The 22094-nt window shown below is 37.3% G+C and overlaps 2 protein-coding genes across 2 annotated transcripts; both read left to right on the top strand.

Annotated features, from left to right (window-relative positions):
* The first annotated feature begins 2197 nt into the window (after nucleotides 1-2197).
* On the top strand, nucleotides 2198-17827 carry LOC116261818 (SWI/SNF complex subunit SWI3C). Its single transcript, XM_031640701.2, has 9 exons — nucleotides 2198-2508; nucleotides 3176-3694; nucleotides 3929-4470; nucleotides 6819-7179; nucleotides 7295-7368; nucleotides 11208-11350; nucleotides 11599-11657; nucleotides 11726-11892; nucleotides 17222-17827. The coding sequence occupies exons 1-9, from the start codon at nucleotides 2478-2480 to the stop codon at nucleotides 17666-17668; spliced, it is 2343 nt and encodes a 780-aa protein (XP_031496561.1). The 5' UTR covers nucleotides 2198-2477; the 3' UTR covers nucleotides 17669-17827.
* A 163-nt stretch (nucleotides 17828-17990) lies between these two features.
* Nucleotides 17991-20283, top strand: LOC116261825 (uncharacterized). The gene is made up of 3 exons (XM_031640711.2): nucleotides 17991-18103; nucleotides 18220-18267; nucleotides 19743-20283. The coding sequence occupies exons 1-3, from the start codon at nucleotides 18025-18027 to the stop codon at nucleotides 19940-19942; spliced, it is 327 nt and encodes a 108-aa protein (XP_031496571.1). The 5' UTR covers nucleotides 17991-18024; the 3' UTR covers nucleotides 19943-20283.
* Nucleotides 20284-22094: the final 1811 nt, after the last annotated feature.

A 22094-nucleotide genomic window follows, 5' to 3' on the forward strand; every position in this document is an offset into this window, starting at 1 on the left:
TATTGTATTTACATACTAATTTCTGCATGTGATTTAGTTTATTACATATTGATCTCCCTCAAATGTAAAAGTTCTTATATCAGTTCCCCTTAACAAGGCATGTTATGTCATTCCACCGTCACCTAATTCACGAAACAACTAACAACATGTGTCTTGTTAGTTGTTTTGTGCATTGCATCAGTGGAATGACATCATACATTACACCTATGATGGTGGAATAACATATAGTAAAAGTGTTTTTTTTTTTTTTTTTTTTTTTTTTTTTTTTTTTTTTTTTTGCTTTTAGGGACCCTTTGATGCACAGAAAAAATCCTGTGAATCGGTTGAAATATGTACCGGTGAGTGAAATTTCACTGTTTCACCCGACGACGAAACAAACGTCATGAAATTTCACCTGAAATATCATTTCGATTGGGTGAAATTTCACGTGAAAATAAGTTGGCCCTTGCAGGCCCGAGTTTTTTTTGCGGATAAAGTTGAGAGTTGTTTGGGCTCTCAACTTTTCCCCTCATTTCCCCGTCGACGCCCTTACCCCTCTCCTCTCTCGCTGCCTGACCTCTCTCGCAACAGGGTTTCTCGTTTCCCCGTCGATGCCCTTACTCCTCTCCTTTGCTGCCTCACCTCTTTCGCAACAGGGTTCCTCTTCTCTCTCGCTGCATCACGCTCGCTCTCTTTCCCAGTTGCTCGCTTTTTTGTTGTTCACACGGCAAGGGCAAGAAGCAGGGCACCTTCGCCTTAGAGCAGCTTCCTTGCGTCAAAAACAACAACTACTAACAGTCTTGAAAAAAAAGTCTCTCAAATTTTCTATCCTTGCATCAAACAGAGTTACTTTTATCCTGCAAAAAAAGTACCGTGTGCATTAAACAAGGTTAATTTTACCACGTTAAATTCTAACTTGTCAGCTTCAGATTGAAAGAAGAAGAAATTTCGGCATGTAAATTTTTTTAGAAAAATTTACCATGGTAAATTTATCACGTTAAATTCTTCATTGCCATCAAACTAGCCCTTAGCCATAAATTTTCAGCATCACTAATTAGTTTTTCAGATTTTCAAGCCTTAAGAAATCTTATATGAATATTTGGAATAAACCCGTGCAAGAGTGGGTTTTTAAGTTTTGAAATACACGATATTAACATTTTAGAAGAAAGATATGAAATTGACGTTTGCAATGTTACTTCGAACTTTTCATGTGATTACGTTGGAGAGGATCGTTTTCCTTTTCAAGTGAGTTCTGCGTGATTAAGTCTTCTGTAAACGTAGAAGTTTTTTTTTCATAATTAATTTAAAAGAAAAACCATTTCACCCATCACTCATTTTTGAGTGAATAGAAAGAGTATTTTATTCTAGAGTAGTCCCGTTTCAATAATCACCCCATCTCTCTTAATAACTATGAATATAAGTTCATTCGCCTTTTCACCTGTACTTTTCTAAAACAGTAACTTTTCACATGCTTTTTAACATGGTTGTATCTGTTTGATCGCTGACATGCGACTGTATATCAAACTGTAATTTTCCCCCCTAGTTTTACCTCTTTAAATTAAAACAACTTAAAGTCTTTTAATTCGATTAAAATTGAAAAGTTTTAGGCAAAAAGCAAATCAACACTTAATTTTTAAGCACCCAATTGTAAGAAAAATCTAGAGAAATTTATAAAATTACCCTTCTTAAACATAATTGTCTTTAAAAGAAAACAAAACAAAATGCGATAATTTTGATTAGAAGAATAATTTTCTAAAATTATTCAACCACTCCATCCTTTTCCATTTTTGAGAATTTCTCACGTTAGCTCTAAAAAATTAAGCAAGTGATGATTTGTTATTTGCTAAACAATAAGCATATTCTTTTCAGAAACTTTCAAATTAAAAAAAAAAAAGATAAAAAAACTTGTACCAGTCACATAAGAACCCCTTCAACTCATGGTCCAGTGCCTCTAACACAACTAGGGGCCTTTCTCATCACTTGACGAAATGATTGGAGAGGGGGGAAGTGAGCTCTACCCAACACTTTCCACAAGAGCTGGTTTCTCGTGGAAATAATGACCATATGGCTCTGTTTCTGCTGCGAAACAAACGCCAATGGAGCTTTTCCATGGAAAATAGAGCAACACAGGCAGCGGCAAGTCAAAACTCAGAAGGGCAGGCTTGCAATTTGGAGATTAACCATCAATAAAAGAATACAGGAAAATAAAGGGGAAGAGTTGCGTCAGTGCCTGTCTTTGCCTGGTCTTTGTTTCTCTCTCTCTCTCTCTCTCTCTACACCCGAAACGGATGATGGGGCAAACAACCCAAGATCCCAACTCACCATCTCTGCCCTCTAGATGGGGACAACCCTTCCTGATCTTTGCTAGCCGTTAAGGGATTCAATTTCAACTTGGTCTCTCTTCCTCCTCCCCTCCCCACAAGGGGGTAAAATAAAGAAGGGGGAAAAATTTATGAAATCTCTCTTTCTGCTGTGTACCAACACTAGGGCTTCTCACTATGTCTGCTTCCCCTTCTCTGCCTCCTCCTGGTAACTTCTATGCCCCACTGCAGAATAGAAGTTTTGTTGGGTTTTTATGTGGCTTTTTTTTTTTTTAGTGTAGTGCTGTTGACTAGGCCTTTTCTTGCCTTTGATTCGGTGTCTGTTCCTTTCTTGTGCGAATTCTGTTGTTGGGTATTCACGCTTTTGCTGATTTTTAGGCTTTTCGAGCCATATTTTTGGTTTTATTGCCTTACCTCCGTTATAATTAGCTGATTTCTGTTGTTCGGATTGAGTTCATGACGGATGCCTGTTCTTGGGCTTGGTTCGGATATGTTGGTGGCCTTCGTTCTTGTATTTTAGTTTCGCGCATTTTGGTCTTGCTGGTATAGTTTTCGTGCTAAGTGTATTGGTATCGTGAGTAGAGTTTGTTCTCTCCCTATTGGTGGTTTTCGCCGCTTTTTATGCTCTCTCTCTCTCTCAGGGTTTCGACTTTCGTCTGATTTGGTCTTATATGAAGGTTTTGGTAAAAATTTCCGCTTTTGTGAATGTATTTCGTTGGGTATGCCTCCGAGTGCTTTCCTTTTGGCCTTTCAGTCTGGACTATTTCTGGCATTTCATCTAGTTCTCTAGAGTCTCTTTTTGGGTTTCTCTTGTTTATGCTTTGTGCAGTTCTGTTCTAACTGTGCTTCCTTTTCCTTGGGACTGATACCGCCAGCGAAAAAGATCAAGCTCAAGAGAAAGAGAGAGAACAACCTAGGCCTGCACAGAGGAGCTTCTGAGGAGGATGAGGCACAGCTTGCCAATATGCAAGACGGAGACGGTTCTCCGGTAACCAACTCGGATTTTTGGACAGACCCTCCTCCTGAGGTCTTTCCAAACAAGGGAATACGAATCTCAGACTTCCCTGCGGCGGTGAAGCAGAAAGTTGGGCGTCCGCATTCTTCCGTTTTCACCCTTGTAGCAGCGGAGCAGGCCGTCTTTTCTTCGGACCCCGTCGACGAGAGATCAAGAGTCCATTCTTTCTTTCTTGAGAACATTTCTCATGGGCAGCTCCAAGTATTGTCTAGGATTCCTGCTGATTGTCCTGCTCTTGTTCCGCTGGACCAGGAGAAGCCGGAGTCATCGTCATTTCTCTGCACTCCGCCTAGTATAGCAGAAGGAAGAGGCGCCCTTAGATGGTTTAAGGTTCCCGATCAAGCGGGCGCACTCGTACACATATTGCCCACTCACGCTGGTTGGTATCTCCTGTATGCTTTTGAATTGAAATTGTTTGTACTTTCATGTAAGAACCTCTCAGCTTCCAGATTATTCCATGGGTTGGCTGAATTCATTAGTTTTAACTTTTAAGTTCTCTTTGTTGATTTCTCTGTGGAAAATGTGGTTGAGCTTAATATGACTAAGACTGCTGTTTTAGTGTTGCTGTGGTTCTTGCTCATTTTTTATCAATTTTTCTGGGGCATTGGTGCAGATTGGTTTTCCTCCACTAAGATACATAGACTAGAAAGGCAAGTAGTTCCAAGATACTTTACAGGAAAATCAAATGATTGCACACCAGAAAAATATATGGACATAAGGAATAAGATCGTCACAAAGTATTTAGAGTGTCCTGAGAAGATGCTTACTATCAGTGATTGCCAGGGGTTGGCTGATGTCAATATTCAAGAGCTGAGCAGGATTGTACGATTTTTAGACCAATGGGGAATCATTAATTACAGGGCAGCAAGTACACACAGGAGTAACTATTCTGGTTCTGGTGTTGTTCCAACTATCCAGGAGGATTATAATGGAGAACTCCATCTTCCATCTGCCTACCTAAGGTCCATTGACAGCCTTATTTACTTTGACAAACCAAGGAGCAGGCTCAGAGAAGAAGATGTTTCTTCACTTTCCGTAGGTTCTGTTGAAGTCATGCCTGATTTGGACAAGAGAATCCGGGAACGACTGACTGAAAACCGTTGCCACCACTGTGCACAGCCTTGTTCTTGCATCTATTACCAGTCACAGAAAGAGGTGAGTTTTCCACTGGAATCCTATTTTTATTTTATGCCTTTAAAAGATGCTTTTCTTTTTCCCTCTAAAGGTTATGTTTATTTAATTGTACGAGATTAATTATTTCACATTTAATTTGGCTATCTGTGGTGGATGCTGTTAAGTCAGAATATACTAATAATTCTCCACCGTCTCAAGTTCCTCTTTAGAGCAGACATCTGTTAGTTATTCTCATTAAGGCTTCAGTTGGCTTTGTAACTTAGAGATAGTCTGGTAGCCTTGTTTTGAGTGTTATATAATTCCTGTTTTTGTTGTGTCCAGTGCCTATCATTACTCTCAAAATCTGTATCACTCTCTGCACACCTATGCTTTCCCTTCAAGACTGGTTCAATAGCATACATATGAACTCTCAAAATAGAGTACCTGTGGTCTCACTTTAGGAGCATGACCAGTTAGCATTTAGGTAATGATTAGCACCTTAAATATTTAGCATGTGTTTTTCTGTATATTCCCCTTAGATTTATCCCCTTATTTTATGTGCATGTGTAGTGTTGGGATAAATTAGTCATTGAGGTGTTTGCTTCTAACACTTAGTTGGTTATCGAGGTAGTCCTCTGCTGGTTGCATGTACATTTATTTGGATAGTGTATATGTTGGCTTGGACTTTTAGAGCCTATTATGATGCTTCATTGAGTCATACTTTATTAGGAAAAGGGGGTCATATTTTTGTTATCTTTTTTATACACTATTTTATAGTATATTGTTTCATGGATATTCTGCTCACTAAAGATCTTGGTTGAGGTAAGCTTAATGTTGATTTCCAACAAGAGCTTTGTCCCTGGCTAGAGGTTAGACTTAGGAACTTCAAATTGAGAGAGTTCAACACATGGGGTGCATATTTGCTGCCATGCTCTGGTATGGGTCTTGCTAGCCCCCGATCTTTTTGGCATTGTTGCATCATAGTGTTGCTTTTCTATTTTTGATATTTCACATGCTCTATTTGGATGGTGACCACTTCTTGGACACTGGTGGATCATGCTGGCTTTCTCATGCACTATCCGTGGTAACTTAGCTATTTCTCATTCGTTGCAAATTCATTTGAACGTCTTAGTTTTAGTTACATCTTGGGTTAGATCTCCATTATTTTGTTCTGGATGCTCCAAAGTTTTACTTATATAAGAAGCTGTGATGCTTACTTTATCTTAAATTTCTAACTTTTTGTGATGCTAACTATATGTCTGGGCCCATTGTTTTCCTATGAGAAAGCTTGCCACAGCTTTCATATTTTTGAAAGTGGTGGTCACCTGCCAAAAGTTACTGTTTTCAGTTAATCTTGTTTTACTAACAGGCTTCCTTTGTTGTCACACTCCTCAAGGATTTAAAATGTTGGTTTTCTCTTTATCATATTGGCTCCTCGTAGACAAACATAATGAATCTGCACCAGATTGCTTTCAGGTGGTTTCTTCATGATTTAAGAATTATAGTTTTATTTATTTGGATTCTCTCTTCCCTCTTCTTTTGAGACAAAGCTTGCTCCTCACATTTTGGAAAGTGGTGGTTGTCTTGGTACCTGTTTCCTGCAAAAGGTTAACTGTTTTAACTTTTTAGTTAATATTGTTTTAGCAGGAGGCTTGCTTTGTTTTTGCACTCCGTAAGGATTTGAAATGTTTGTTTGCTCTTTGATCATTAGTTGGCTTCTCATAGACAAACTTAACGAATCTGCACCAGATTGCTTTCTGATGGTTCCGTTGGCATGATTTAGGAATTATAACTTTTGTTTTGGATTCTCTCACTCTCTCTCTCTTTTCCTATGATACAAAGGTTGCCATATTTGTCACATTTAGAGGATTGGTAGTCATGTTCATATCTGTTCCCTGCCAAAGGTTAGCTATTTTCAGCTAATCTTTGTTAATAGTGGGCTTGCATTGCTTTCATACTTCTCAAGGATTTAAAATGCTGGTTTTCACTTTAATGATTGATTGGGTCCTCACAGACAAGCATACTGAATCTGCACTATATCGCCTTTTGAGGGTTCCTTTAGTGGTTCTCTCTCTCTCTATGAGAAAAGGCTTGCCATATCTGTCACTTTTGGAAATGGTGGTCATGCTGATAATCTGTTCCCTGCCAAAGGTCAACTGTTTTCAGTCAATTTATAGCAAGCTTGCTTTCTTTGACTCTTCAAGTATTTAAAATGTTTGTTTGCTCCTTGATCCTTGATTCACTCCTCATAAACAAGCACAATCTATCCCCATCAGATTGCTGCCGATTGTTCCTTTAGCATGATCTAAAATTATAGCTTTTTATTTGGATTCATTTAATTGACCTACTTAAAGTTTACAATGCTGACATAGTATGTCTTTTGTCAACAGGCTGAAGCGATCCTTTGTTCAGATTGCTTTCATGATGGGAAATTCATTGTTGGCAATTCAAGTATAGATTTTTTGAAGGTGGATGCAGTAAAAGATTCAAATGATCTTGATAGTGACACCTGGACTGACCATGAGACACTTTTGTTGCTTGAGGCATTAGAAATTCACAATGACAATTGGAATGAAATTGCAGAGCATGTTGGGACAAAATCAAAAGCACAGTGTATTCTTCAGTTTGTTCGTCTGCCTATGGAGGATTGTTTTCTCGAAAGTATTGAGTTTCCTACCTCAGTGTTTTCGTCTGATATTGCCAAAGAAGGAAGCAGAACTAAGTTTCCAATGGCCAATGGAGACTCTTTAGGTACTTGGATGTTTTACTTTTTTCTGATTTAATTTATTAAATGACGAGGTCATCCTTACTGAATCCTTCACATTTCATGTCCATGACCATTTCTTGTGTGTGAATGGGGTTTCAGCTTGTCACCACGAGGAGGTCGATTCTGAAGGTCGTCTCCCTTTTGCAAATTCTGGCAATCCACTTATGTCTGTGGTAGGTCTTTATGTCCCTTCTTGTGTCTGTCATCTATATTTTCTGCCAACAGAATTTATCTTAGACAAAAACTTGAACCAGGGTATATATTATTTTATTGTTCTAAGTTGTTTTTTTTTTCTTACTTTTTTTTATAAGAAGGAATTTGTGCAGTAAGAAGCTAACTTTTTCTTCCTTCAACATCATTGTTTTCCTGAATTAGATCCTTATCTGACAACATCAGTCTATAATGAAGTTAGGCGATTAAGCTATTATCCAACATGGAACAGTTATAGAAAAAAATTGAAGTAGAGGACTATGCTTCCAAAGTTTTTAATGTCAAAACTTCAAGGATTAAAAATAATAAATGGCAAAATTTAATGAACCTATGAGTCATTTGACAACACTAGTCTTGCGGAAAGTGAGTTATTGTACATCTGTCTGTAGATTGTGGACATACTTGTGGTTGATTGCATCAACATGGTTTACATTGAATTTGGCTAGTCAGAATTTGCATCAGGACCTCCTTAAGTTGCCGTTGTGTATGTAGCAGGTGGGCTACCACTTTGACTGGTCTTTACCAATTCATTGTTAGCAACATGAATCTCACAGTGGAAAAAGGAAAATAAAATATTCATTTATAGGCTGTGCGATTATCTATTTGTGATGACCAAATATCCTATTTGATAGCTCAATGTTTTCATGCAACATGTTTGTGCTAGATAAAGGAGGTGAATGTTCAAAACTTCAATGATCTAGATCTTTAACGACAAAAAGGCTTCATAAATATATGTTGAAACCTCCCTCTTCTTTCTTCAACAAACACCTGCATTTTAGGACGACAATTCCAAGATGTAAAATAGGAAAATATGTTGCTTAAATTGGTTTTGATAAGAGATATGAAGAAAGGAGATAACAACATACAACAGAAACAAAAAGAAGTACTAGATAAATGCATTACAGAGAAATCGAGAACAATAGTTATTCATCTCAGATATCGTCAGATATGCTGCTTCTTGTTGTTTTTATCCTTTTCATCTTGGGACAGTCCTTTTTCTCTGCATTGAGGCTCTGTATGCAGGAGCTTGATCAGTTCCTATTGTCTTGATGGTTGACATGATTGTACTTTCTAGAGGTCCAACCAGAAAATGAACTGTCTGGTCTAACAGATCCCACCCATTGCATAACCAGCTTCAGTTTACGACCCTAAAAGGATGTGAACCAGAATACAAGGTGGATCCAAGTATGTATTGCAATCAATTTTAGATATGAGACCATTTTGAGGCCATGTTTTGTTCAGAATTTTGCAATCTACCGTCTTAAATGAGCTTACAGTTTTTGGACCTTGGCTTGCTAGTTAAATATTTTGATGCCAATTGTTGGTAGACATCAAATCTTGATATCCAAAGTAATTTACCTGTGAGGCTGTGAAGAAGATGAGACAAAGCAGAAAATGGGAATTCTTTCACAATGTAATGGCAGCTTCAAGATTGTCAAACATTGCTTATTGAGTGTCTAGACTAGAGCCTATCTTTGGTCAGACATTTGTAAATATATCCACAATCTGCTGCTTAATATGAAAAAACTCCAGTTCAGTCTTTTTCTCATCTAGCTTTTGCTTCGCACAATGTCGGTCAATTTAAATATGTTTGGCTCGATCGTGGTTGGTAGGATTAAAAGGGATGTTTTATGACACTCCGGCTATCAACAATGTCACAAATACCATGAGATTTTTTAAAATCTCACTATATTTACAAGAAAATCAAAACGAAAAATAGGGAAAAAGTTGCGAGATTTTGAAAATCTTGACAAAATGAAAATCTAGCAATTTTATAGCGATTTTTCCTAGATTTTAACATTTTAATATTTTTCTATAATTTTTAATGTTTTTTATGATTCTTATATTTTTTTTAATCTTTTCAAAAATTGTCAAGATTTTCCGGAGAACAACTTTGCTGAAAATATCTGGGAAAAATCTCGTGGACTTTTTCACGAGAACAATATTTGTGACACTGGAATTAGGCAACGAGGCACATGATGAAATCCACTCTCCAACTTCAGTTAAGAAGTGGCGGATCCTTGATTTTAATGGTTGCAGCAACCATATGAACCTATATTGAGCCACTATGGTAGATCTGGCCGTAGCTTTATACTTCTTGCTTCTCCATGACGCCAAATCTTTCCTTTCGAGCACACTCTATTTTGAGATGGATCACCTCTCATCAGGATCTTTCACCCAATTTGCATCACTGTAAACCGCTAGTTCATGCTTCCCTCTTTTGGTCAATCTTCACCTATAAACCAGACCATCTTCAAGTGCCCTTTTAGATATCAAGGGATATACTCGCTTCCATATGTCTAGTCTGTGGTTTATCCATAAATTGAAAGACTTGATTAACTAAATACCCAACATTTGGACATGTGAAAGTCAAGTATTGCAATATTCCAACAATGCTACGATGTTCAGTAGAATTGTTATAGAAATCTTCATCATGGGTTGCCAACTTGTGATTAGAATGCTGGTAGTAGCTAAGGGTTTGCAATCCTTCATGATTGGTCTACTCATAATGCTAAGGAGGTATTTGTGCTAAGTTTTGTGTTGTACGATCTTGTTCTACCTTTACTCCATGGAATGGCACAGTTCTCCAAGGCCTTTCATCTTAAATTGCTTGCCCAACAACACCTTTACCTCGCTGATGGGATTATTGAACTGCCTGTAATAACAATGTCATCCACAATCTACATATAAGAACAAGGTAATGATACTTGATTGTTTCTAAATGAACAGGGAGTGGTCTAGATGTCCATGATTCTGAAGTTCAGAGGAGAAATTGTGAGACAATGACCATGAAGCTTGCATCAGCCCCATTATTGCTCTCTTTGATCTGTATTCATATTCCCTTGAATCTCTTCATCTGTACCCATGCAGTTGTTCCATGTAAACTCTCTCCTTCAAGTCTATGTAAACAAGCGTTCTTGACGTCGAGTTGCCTAAGGGACCATTTGCATTAAACAACAATGGTTAGAAACTTAGAATAATCTGAACGGTCTGCCATCTTACAATTGGACTGTATGTCTTATGATTCATAACAGTCTTGTCCAACATGCTGGGTGAAATCCTTGGCAATAAGTCGTGCTTTGTATTTCTCAATATTCCCATCAGGTTTATGTTTGACTTTGTATGCCCACTTGCATTCCACAACATTCTTATTGGGTCAAGGCACAACCTCTGAAGTGTCACATTCATGAAGAGTTTCGATCTCATCATTTGTGGCTTCAACCCATTTTGTGGCATGGACAGTTTGATGAAAAGGATAGGCTTGTCCTCCTTGTTTAAACTTGCTAAAAACACTTGCAACCCCATGGTGTTCAATTAGATGATGAGCTTCTATAGGACATTGGAGATTTGATACTTGAGATGGAGAAGAGAGAATGGTTGTTCCTTCCCTCGACGAATGATCTACATGATGTGGAAGAATCTCATGGAGGGAGGAGTTTTTCAACATGAAGGTGTTGTTTCTGTTGCTGCAAGCAATTTGGAGGTCAACGACCATCAGGAGTAGCAAAAAGTTTGTGCTAGGCCATGGATAATACATCTCAATAGCACATGGTGATGCTTGATAATTAATTGTCAATCTAGTCTTTTGTTGTCTTGCGTTTTTTATCTTTGATTGGCAATGCCATTAGTACTATGATTTGTCAATGTTTTCCTGCGGTATGATTGGATTTGGTACTTCATTAGTGGATGGAAGTGCATGTTGCATCACAGAGTTATTTTCCCTGAATTGTAGCTGATTAGCTGTATCTTTATTTTGATCAGATATATTTTATGTCTTCATCTAACTGATAAAATTTTCTAGGTTTCCTTCTTGGCCACTGCAATGGGACCACGAGTTGCAGCCGCTTGTGCACATTCAGCACTTGCATTATTATCTAGAGTAGGGAGCAATTCCATATCTGCCGGTAATCTGTCACAGTTGGAGGGTGCTTCTCAAGGTGATAGGTGGGATGCAGTTTCTTTTCTGGCAAACTTTTAAAGTTTTGTAATAGCTTTAGTTTTCTAGTGGCATTACATGCTGATGCTGTATGCTTATTAAACTTTATATCTTTGTCAGGGCTTTTGGTTGTCTTTCCTTCTGCTATGTTTTTCTTTTTGATGTTTTTTTTGATTGCTATACTTTTCTGTTTCTTTGTACTATATTTGGACATAAACTGAATGATTGAAATATTGAGATTTTTTTTTCTATGAAGAGGAAATTCAGAAAATATGCATCAAGATGGCATGCAGGGAAGCTTAGGACATCATAAAGGTTGGTCAATGTTAATAGTTTTTCAATTGATTCTGCTAATTGTACTTAATCTTAGTCTATGGGTGCAGAGGAATCTCAAACTGAGACCAAAGAATCTGTGGAGCGGTTGTCACCTGAAATAGTGAAAGCTGCTGCCAGAGCTGGACTATCTGCTGCAGCAATGAAAGCAAAACTGTTTGCTGATCACGAAGAACGTGATATCCAGCGAATGAGTGCGACTATTATCAACCATCAGGTTTGCTGCCTATGATTCTTTAAAATGGTTTGCATATTCTATGTTTTATGTTTCAGAAAAATCAAAGATGATATTTATTCTGCTTTTGTTGGATCCGTCAAAAGCACCTACGTGGCTACGTCCTTTCCATAAATTGAGAAATAAATGAATCATGTACTGTTGTTTTCTCTCTAGCTATGCACCAAAATTATATGGACTCTGCATCCTGATGAGGTTTGATGATGTGCATTCACCATTGTAAGGGAACTTGTTAATATGGATCCTGCAATGGATGAGAGAGAGAGCTTCCTGTTTTGAATTCCATATGGCTTTTTGGTTATCTTTAACAATGAGAGGATCTTTAACAATGAGAGGAAAAAGAGAGTAAAGATTACTTGCGGCAGCAATTGAAGAGTGGTCCTTGATGAGTCTCTACATATGATGTTAGAGAGATAAAAAAGAGCAGAGAATTTAGGAGGTGAAGGATGAGTTACAAAATTATCTAAAAAATTTATTTATGCTAAGCCAAAAGGTGAAGTTAACTCCAGTTTCCACTGCCACTTAATAACTCTCCCTTTCATTGAGGAACTTAGGACAAAGGACATCAGTTGTTGTCAACGTGCTCACAGCTGCAACATAATCAGTAACTCATGGGTTCCTTTTCTTTAAAGTGCTCCCAGAAGAGTCTAAGATATATTATGTACACAAGTTGGAGGTTTGTATATCTTTTCTTGTACAAAGTGACAACGATATGAATATGTTCAATACACATGAAATATTAGATCATTTTGTTAAAAGTGCTAAGTGGAGCTTAGGCAATAAGTAGAACTTAAAGCTTGCGGGTGGTGTTGGCTGAATTAGGCACTTCAAGTTCTGCAAGAAAAGAAAAACGTAGAATCTAATGAAATGCAACAATAATGCATTATATCAAGTCACGCCTATAAAGTATAAACACATAAAAATTGTAAAAGATAACATGGAATAACAAATACATACAGAATAACCTTAGTGTGTATATATATATATATATATATATATACATAGAAATAGTTAGATGAATCTGGAATCTAGGCAGGGACTAGGTGCCTTGGGGTTGCCATCCCCTCAAAGACAAACCAATAAAGTGCACGATGGCACAAACACATTAAACATTTCATAACATGATAATAAACATAATTGAAAGTTTGAAAGATCAAATTTAATGATATCGAACAACTCAAGTTTACAGGTTATATACAAAAAAAAAAAGGAAGCTTAAAAGTAAATATCAATGTTTCCAAAGCGAAATCTCTAATTTTGATTTCTAGAAGTAAAATCCTCAAAACCTAGTTACTAATCTACTTAGAAAAAAAAAGGAACATAAACCCTTGATATAATCGTAGTTCATGTTAACATTGCTTGCTGTAAAATTCTCTTTTACTACAATTCTAGTGCACAAGAAAAGTGTTAAGAAGATGATGCACATGTTTCCAAGCTCAAACTTAAATATTCTAAATATAATAGTATATGAATTATGACAATAAGTGCACATGCATATGATATTCTCTAATGCGACATCACTTGCAAGTTGCAACAGAGAAAACATGAAAAGCTGAAAAAGAAAAAGAAAATGAAAAAAATATCTCAAAAAACTAAAGAAAAAGAAATAACAAAAATTTAGGTTGTCAATGAAAAGAGTCTAGGCTATTTGCTTAGGACAGCTTGGGCATCCAAGTCAGTTTGAAAGTCACATAGAAACAGCTAACTAGGGAATTAGCCGAGCATGGGAGTCTCGGCGCAAGCCCACCAGATTATTGACAAACAAGATGGCCAACGTGTTATCCTTTGCAAGACCATTGGTTGAGTGACCTCAAGTGCCAATTCGTTGAAAGCAGCTGGCAGCTGAAGTTCTTTGTATTCTTAAAAGTATCATCTCTTTGTTCATAACAGCTAAGCCACACGGACATTGCAAAGTGACTGCTGCTCCCATGTCAACACGACTTGGGTGCGGGTGCGGCTCGGATTCGCACCCAACACAAGTCAACAAGAGTCGGGTGCGGCTGACCACACCCGACCATTTTCTTCCATTTTGGACACGCACCCGACTCACGTTTGACTCAAGTCGTACCACGTCAAGCCTATTTTCGTCCTTTTTGATATTTTTTTCTTTTAAAGATTTTAACGTTAAAAAAAAGGCTAAACATTTTTTTTCTATTTCTGTGTTCTGTCCTGGTTTTGTTGTTTTGTTGTTTTTTGTTTACTTGTTTAATGTTTGTACTTTGTAAGCATAATGCTTAATATGTTACATTCATATACACAATACATTATAACTTATAAGTATGTAATCTATGTCACAAGGAGGAGTACCCGTATGGTACCGGTACGACACGGGTACCGGTACGGGTACGGGGTTGGGTACACCTTTTTTGTGGGTCAACGCACCGGAGGTCATTTTTGACCTTTTTTAGGTACAGTCAACTTTGACCGAGTCCAAATGTGTCTTTTTTATATTTTAACGATTTTTAGATTTTAAAGTTTTAAACGATTATAACGTTAAAAGAACTCCAACCTTTATCACATCATATTCGTATTTTGGTATGCCTTGTCCAACAATGACCTATTCTTCTTTGGATGCATGCCTTCCCACGTTATATACTGAATCAATTATTCACTTATTCTGCATAGACTGCATATTCATTATTCTGTATTGCATGTTCTATACTGATTGAGAAGAAATCCATTTGATATTGGTGTGAATCGTGTGATATATGTCCAATTACAATGTTATCTGCATGACTGCATCAGATATTGTCTTGTACTAATTAGGAACAAAGCTGATGTATTTTGAATGTATTTTGAATGTTAATTATGAGACTGAGGAGAATGAGAATGTATTTATGAATATGACAATATGTTATTCTGATTGTGTAATTTTTGATATAGATATGTGCATATATGTTATTTTTCTGCATTTTTTGACATATATATGTGTGTGTGTACGGCCGTACTCCCGTACCCAAGTTTTTTGAAAATGGTCTGTACCCGTACCAGTATCGGCACCCGTACCCGTACCCATGTGACATAGTATGTAATATATAATTTATCCGTAAAGTGTAGAGTGTATAGACTATAGTGTATACTCTAAATTTCTTAATTCTTATGTGTGTGTGTGTGTGTGTGTGTGTGTGTGTGTGTATATATATATATATATATATATATATATATATATATATATAGTACAAAAAACGTGTTATTTTTGAAAAAAACGCGAAAAAAAAGAAATTCCTATTAAAACTTAAAAAACACGTTTTTTGAAAAAAACGTAAAAAATGTGTTTTAATGCACTTTTAACGCGTTTTTTCATTTTTTTATGGCAAACAGTTTTTTTTTTTCATTTTTCATTTTCTATTTGTTGCAAATCTACTTATCTTTTGATGTTTGTGGTATTATTTTCTCACTTATTTTATTTTTAACCATTTTTAGTTTTTTTATTTTTATTTTTAAAATACCATTTTTTTCCGTATTTTTCAAACCTACCATATTATACCGAGAAAAATCTCACCGTTTAAAACTCTGAGACGACATTTGTGATTATTATATGTATATATATATATATATATATATATAGATTGTAATAATAAATTAATAATAACAAATAAATATTCTCACTGCACCTAATTTTTTGGGAATGTCCCGTTCCGACACCCGCACCTGCACCCCGCATCTATGTGACGTAGCATAATAGGCACTTGCTTGGGAAATTCTGTTTTCTCTTGTTTTAAAGATCAGACTACTCTTTGCTGATATGCAAATCCAGAAGTAGATCTTATATCATGAAGAGTTGCAGGTCCAACCGATCTGCATATAGATTCGTGCATGAAAGAGATCAAGTGTGGAAAACCTTACCTCGAGCTGGCATGTCAGTCCACGTGTTTAAATGCCTTGGGTCCACGTCATTAAGGTCTTTGATGTACTTGTGAATGTGCACTGAATGTGTTGGTTGCATCATAGAGCTAGAGCACATTATTTCTTTGACTGGGTTTCAACTGGATACAAATTCATTAAATTTTTGGATTTTTGTTAGCCGCTAAATTTTCACCTGTTAATGTGAAGTACCATAGTAGGTATTGGGAACATAAATTGACCGGATTGTAGTTCTATAAATATTCTTGACTATGTCACAGGGTGCTTCTAAATGGCGACCGCACCCGTGCACTGAACCGGGCCAAAATTGACCATTTTAAATGTGCACATAAATAAACTATCTCTAACACAAAAATTTTATATGTAAATATAGATAGATAAGGCTAATAAGCAGTTAAATAACTATGTAACAAATGATTTATGTACATAGATATACTATATACATCTTCACTGCACCCACACCTAAACTTTTTTTGAAAATTGCCGCACCAGCACCTGCACCCCCCATATGATGTGGATTCTTGCTCTCTTTCACAAAAGTAGAGGGTTGATCTGTAGTAGATTCTGGGTATGTGATGTTGAAGAACATGCATAGTGCAGACTCAATGATTTGACTTTTTTTCTTCAGATTCTCTGGAGAATGTCCTATCATTCCCTTAAACAATTCTAGGGAACCCAAACAGTTTTTGTATTTGGTGAGATTATATAAAGGTGGATGTGAATGCAGAAAATAATTCTTTGAATTGTCCTTTGTTTTCCATTGCTTTTTTTTTTAAAAGATGGGATGTTCCAAAACCTTCCAAGTGGAGACTTGGTCCGCAAGCTTCCGACCTTGAGATCTCCAAATGGAGTTAAAATGTATACATCTATATGATCCCATTCTGATCCCACTCTGAACTTGTCGAAGGAAACAGAGAATCTGCTTCCTGTGTCATTGGTAGCTGCTCTTCAACATCCACTTTTGTAGTCATTTTATGTTTAGTTTCTATTTCCCTTGTGAGCAGTACTTTATAGATCTTTTCTTTGAAATGCAGGCATTCCGTGATGTCTAAATCTTTATATTCTTTCTCTAGAAGGAGTTGGGACACTTGCAGTTCCTTTTTGCCTAGTCTTCAGTCTAACAACATTAAATACATATCCAGTATGCATATTGTTGCATTTCTATTGTTTTGTATTGGCATTTGGCGTGCAAAAGTCATATAGGGCCATCTAGAGCTGGGAAGCCATATGTCATATAAGCAATCATCAATAAATCTTTAACAGAGTACCTCTTGATGCTGTACTTTCACTTACTGTTGTCAAGGACAGAAACATTTTGGTAGATCATCGGTGTGAGAGAAAACTTAAAAAGCAAATATTGTGCTTCTTGCAAACTATCCATGGGGTTTTACCCTGTGCAAGATTAGGTGGTTTTGTTCTATTGTTAACTGATTGAGGATTAATGCAGCTGAAACGAATTGAGCTCAAGCTGAAGCAGATTGGTGAAATAGAGACTCTGCTGTTGAAGGAATGTGATCAGGTTGAGAGGGCTAGACAGAGAATTGCAGCTGACCGTGCACGCCTTCTATCAAGTCGATTTGCTGGACCTGTATCTTCCCCTCTTCCCACAGTGGGAGCAGCAGCAGCAGTCACAACCAGTAATCGGCCAGTGATGCCAGCTTCAGCACCACAACCAACAGTTCCTGCTTTTAATCAGCAAGTGAATCATCCAGCAATGTCTTTCATGCCTCGGCAGCCAATGTTTGCTTTTGGTCCTCGTGTTCCACTCTCTGCTTTGCATCCACCACCACCTGTGCCAACTGGGCCTGTCATGGTTAATTCCCCATCTCCAAATCCTAGCGTTTCTCATTCCATGTTGAGACCTGTTTCTGGTACTAACACAAATGTAAATTAAAGGCATATAGGTTTCACTTCCTCTCATCTTCCATCCACATTTGGCTCCTGGTGCTAAGGCTTGTGCTTATAATGCCTTTATCTTAAATGAGCCAACCATCAGATTTATCAGGAAAATGCTCAAGTTAACTAAAATGATTAAATTTTAGCTTACCACCTACTTCTTTTCTTGCCTTGTCATAAGCCTGATACATCAAATAGGATATGCAACGAACTGGAAGCTGAATTAGGCAGATTGAATCTAGGCATTCGTCTAATAGGAATAAACAATTCTTCAAAGTAGTTGACTACTGCATAATTCTGTATATTGGAGCTACCGTGCAGTTTTGTTTCAAAAATTCGTTTCAAGGAATCTCTATGGTTGAATATCTAATCTACAGAATGGTTGTTGAAGTGTTGCAAAAATGGATGGATTCATGTTATCAACGCAAATATGGTGAGTGTCATCATTATCATTGTCATTGCCAATCTGTATCTTTACTACATACGTTCAGCTTTATCAACCCTAATTCTCCATACTTTGATATTGATGGATGGTTATTTTACTAGAAGGTTTTAAAATATTTGTGCATGCGGATACAAATTGGAGCTGCTGTGCAGGTATGTTTCATGTTCTATTCAAATGAATTTCTATGACTGTTTGATCTACTGTTCAATGAGATTTTGAAAATTAGTAACTCCATGTACTTGATGGTGGAACGTAATCATTATGTCGCTGATATGCCATCCCAACTACGTGCAATTGATTTAAAAATTTCCTAGTTCTTCACTCTTTAACTAAGGAGATGTCTTGATATTTCCCTTGAAGTCAACTTATCTTTTTGAACTTCGATTATTGTTCTTTTGTTATGTGGTACAAATATCTGATGATTTTCACTCACTGTCTCTCTCTCTCTCTCTCCCCAACCGTGTGTGTAGTGTATCTGGCAAGACCTCTGGCGCGTGAATGGCATGGCTTAGGTTCAATTTTGAGGTGCATTATCCTCCAGTCGGTATTGGAGGTTAAGGGCTTAGGTCGATTAACATGGGTATTACCCTCTGGTCGGTATTGGAGGTCAAGGGCTGAGGGTGCAGTCCTGTGGGCTTTCCGTCCAAGGGTTGTGGTTGCGTCTCTCTCTCTCTCTATCTCTCCCTCATCTGGCTATGTGTAGTGGCCTGTAGTGGCCTCGTCTCTGACTCGGTGGAATCTGGCGATGTTTTTAATTCAGGAAAAACAAAACGATAAACATGATATCTAATAAAAACAACAGAGCAAATAATTAAAATAATTATTTTAGGTCTAATCTCATTTATGTGCCTTGTAGTTGTAGGGGATTGAGTTACACAAACCTGTTGTTAACAATTTTGCCTTTCCACTTTTTTCAATTGTTCAAAATTAATCTTGGGATTGAAATTGTCAATGTGAATGATTTTCCTTTCAAGGACAGAGGTATTCTTGAAAAAAAAAAACGGAATACGGTAGTACAATAGAACATAAATGTTTTCTACAGCTTCATTTTGTTGAGCCGTAAACATGGTTGGTTGGAGTAGCGAAAGGATAAATTTATCTTCAAAGTGCATATCCCAGAGATGAATTTGAGAATTGCCTACAAGGCGCAATGATTTACTTGAAACCAAACCTTGCTTTATGCCATCAAAGTTATGACTTGTTTTGTCGCTTGGGGGCGACCAACTTGGATGTTGCGTTTGTTACTGTTTGCAGTTGAGAGGAGTAACGGAGCGTGACAGAAATTATGAGATTCGAACCTTGAACCCTTTAATGGGAGCTGCTTTGTTGCTCGTTTGAGGTGGACATGTTAGCTTGACATGCACTTCAACTATTTCTGGTTACGGCTGTTCTACAGCTGGTACAAGTTGCTTCTCTTACCAGAAGACTCTTATCTAGTCCCCAACCCAAGGTGAAACAAAACCCTCTATGAACAAAACCAAAACCCACTGACCGTATAGAAATATCCCAAGCAGTATTTATTATAATATGGAAGCTTATGTTTATAAACATATCTATTTTCTTCGGAAAATAAGCATGTCAGTCTCTGTATAGATTGCTCTATACTTTTTGGAACTCTTTTGAACAGGTTGGCAGACCAGAGAACACATGGGCCAAAAAATTTCCGTCATGTGTAGTTGTCGAATGAACACATCTTCAGGGATATTGGCCAGTGAAGGTGATTTATATTGGTTGTCCAACATCAATCTTTCAAGGGAACAGATGCTGACAAGTAATGAACATGAAGGTGCAAAATGCATTCCAGTTAAATTATTGAAGTGGTCTTGAAAACTTTAGTAGAAACTGTAAATATTACCAATGTAAGTAGGGGGTCATTTCATGCCATGTGTTAAGCCCACATGCCCCGTCCTGCTATGAGTGGTGTGTTCATGTGAGGTAGACCACAAGAAGTGGAAGCTCATCTTTGGCAGGGCTCGTGAGGATGCCAGCCAACAATATCAAGTGGATCTTTTGAACGACAATACCTATATCGCAGGAGAATTTATTAGGGGCCCTCTGTCGGGCTGCTCTTCATTCCAGAAAAGTGTTAGCCATTTCCATGGGGAAATCCTTTCCTGTGAAAGATATTCCATGTCACACATTGGAAATTTACACAAAAGCAGGACACTTTGGCCCCCCATTGTGGGCAATCTAATCAAGTGATTCAATATAATGAGTTGTTGTCGTCAATGAAACAAGTCAAATTAAGGGGTCGTTTGGTAATAGGAAGAGTAACATGTATTGTTATATGTATTTGTTCCAAAGATTGAGCAAATTCATATAACGCTATATTTTATGAATATGGTCCAATCTGTAGGCATATATACAAAATATATGATTGTTCTTATTGCCAAAAGACTCATAAAGGACATTACTTGAACACTACTGCAGAAACATTTGGAGAAAAGATTAAAGTAGCACTTTGTGCTCCAAAACTGAGTTCTTATTATAATGCATGATGACTTAATAGGAGGAGATAACCTGAAAAGTTGGAAACCCAGTCCTCCTTTCCACCTGCTCCAAGGGTTCATAACTGTTTTGGTTCTTGGATGGAGAGCGATATACCCATCAACTAGAGTGTCATGCATCCATTTGCAGTTTAGAACAAGCGTTTTCGGGAATTGAACTGACGACTTGACTTTTACTGGTCAATCAGTTCGACCAACTACGCTATGCCCCATGGGGTAATGATGACTTAATATGGGATTCACCACAAACGCTAAATTCACAACTTCTCTCGGAGAATGGCTGGATATATGAAGGCTCAATTACCTTTGAATACGACTCGCTTCGATCGTGTTGCATAGAAAAAAAAAAGCTTCTCTCCTAGAACCGGTGGATCCAAGCCAAACAATTGTCTCACTCAATTATTATTCATCCATAAGTTGTAAGTCACATCCACAGGATCACTTTCATGTGATCATCTGATTCAATGGCTTGTGCACACATGCAGGTTCCCACTTCAACTTAAGTACGCTATTTCGCAGAACCGTCTATATTGGAGATTGTGACTACCACTGAACAAAGTTTTAGGTTGCTGTCACCAGCTGCAATCTAGACCAGAGCTTCTGTGGAGCCAATTAACATTGACAAAGCACCAAAGAAGAAACCTTATTATGAATCCAAGACCATAACCAGTTGATCAATTTCAACGTGGTTCTTTCCATTAAACCAACAAAATAAGCAAAGCAATTCCAGAATGTGAAGCGAAGCGGCCTTCGAAGTAGGTATATTGTGATGACATTCAAGAATTTAGAAGCTGGGTTTCTATAGGAGGCACCAGAGTCAGGGTGCAGGTGGGCAGCACCCACCTTGACCTGCTACATTGACTGCAATTCGTCTGTGTGCGTGTTTTATGTTTATATTTCTGAAAGATATGTATTATTTCCTATAATGGTAATGCTCTTACATATTTAACTCCCTAGATCTGATCAATAAAATTAATTTACAGTGGAAATCAGCTTTCGAGCTATGACACATGGGTGAACCTGGTTATATGCGTCATACCGATCAACTATTATTCGTGCGCTAGTTCACACTGAAAAAGAAAACTTTTTGTAAAGATAAAATTGAAAATGGAAAAAAGTAAAATTGAAAATGGTTATTTTGGGGCTTGTTTTATTTCTTTTTTCATCTTTTAGGTATATTTTGGTACTTTTATTCAGTAATATTTCATGAATATATGTCATTATACCTAAATTTTTGAAAATTCCCCGCACCTGCACCCAGACCCATGTAACATAGCTTTTGAGTTGCCAGAATCTCATAAGAACGATCTGTCCCTTTGATAATCCAAAAATCACAGAAAATGCGTGAACTTTAATATCAAGAAAACTATTCCATTTGGGTGAAAAACACAGAAAAAGTGTATTAGTTGGTTTTAGTTATGCCAAGTGAAGCAGACGATCTAAGGTGAATCGTTCTTAACAAAGTGGTGACT

This window comes from Nymphaea colorata, chromosome 1, assembly GCF_008831285.2.
Source record: "Nymphaea colorata isolate Beijing-Zhang1983 chromosome 1, ASM883128v2, whole genome shotgun sequence".
Classification (NCBI taxonomy): domain Eukaryota; kingdom Viridiplantae; phylum Streptophyta; class Magnoliopsida; order Nymphaeales; family Nymphaeaceae; genus Nymphaea; species Nymphaea colorata.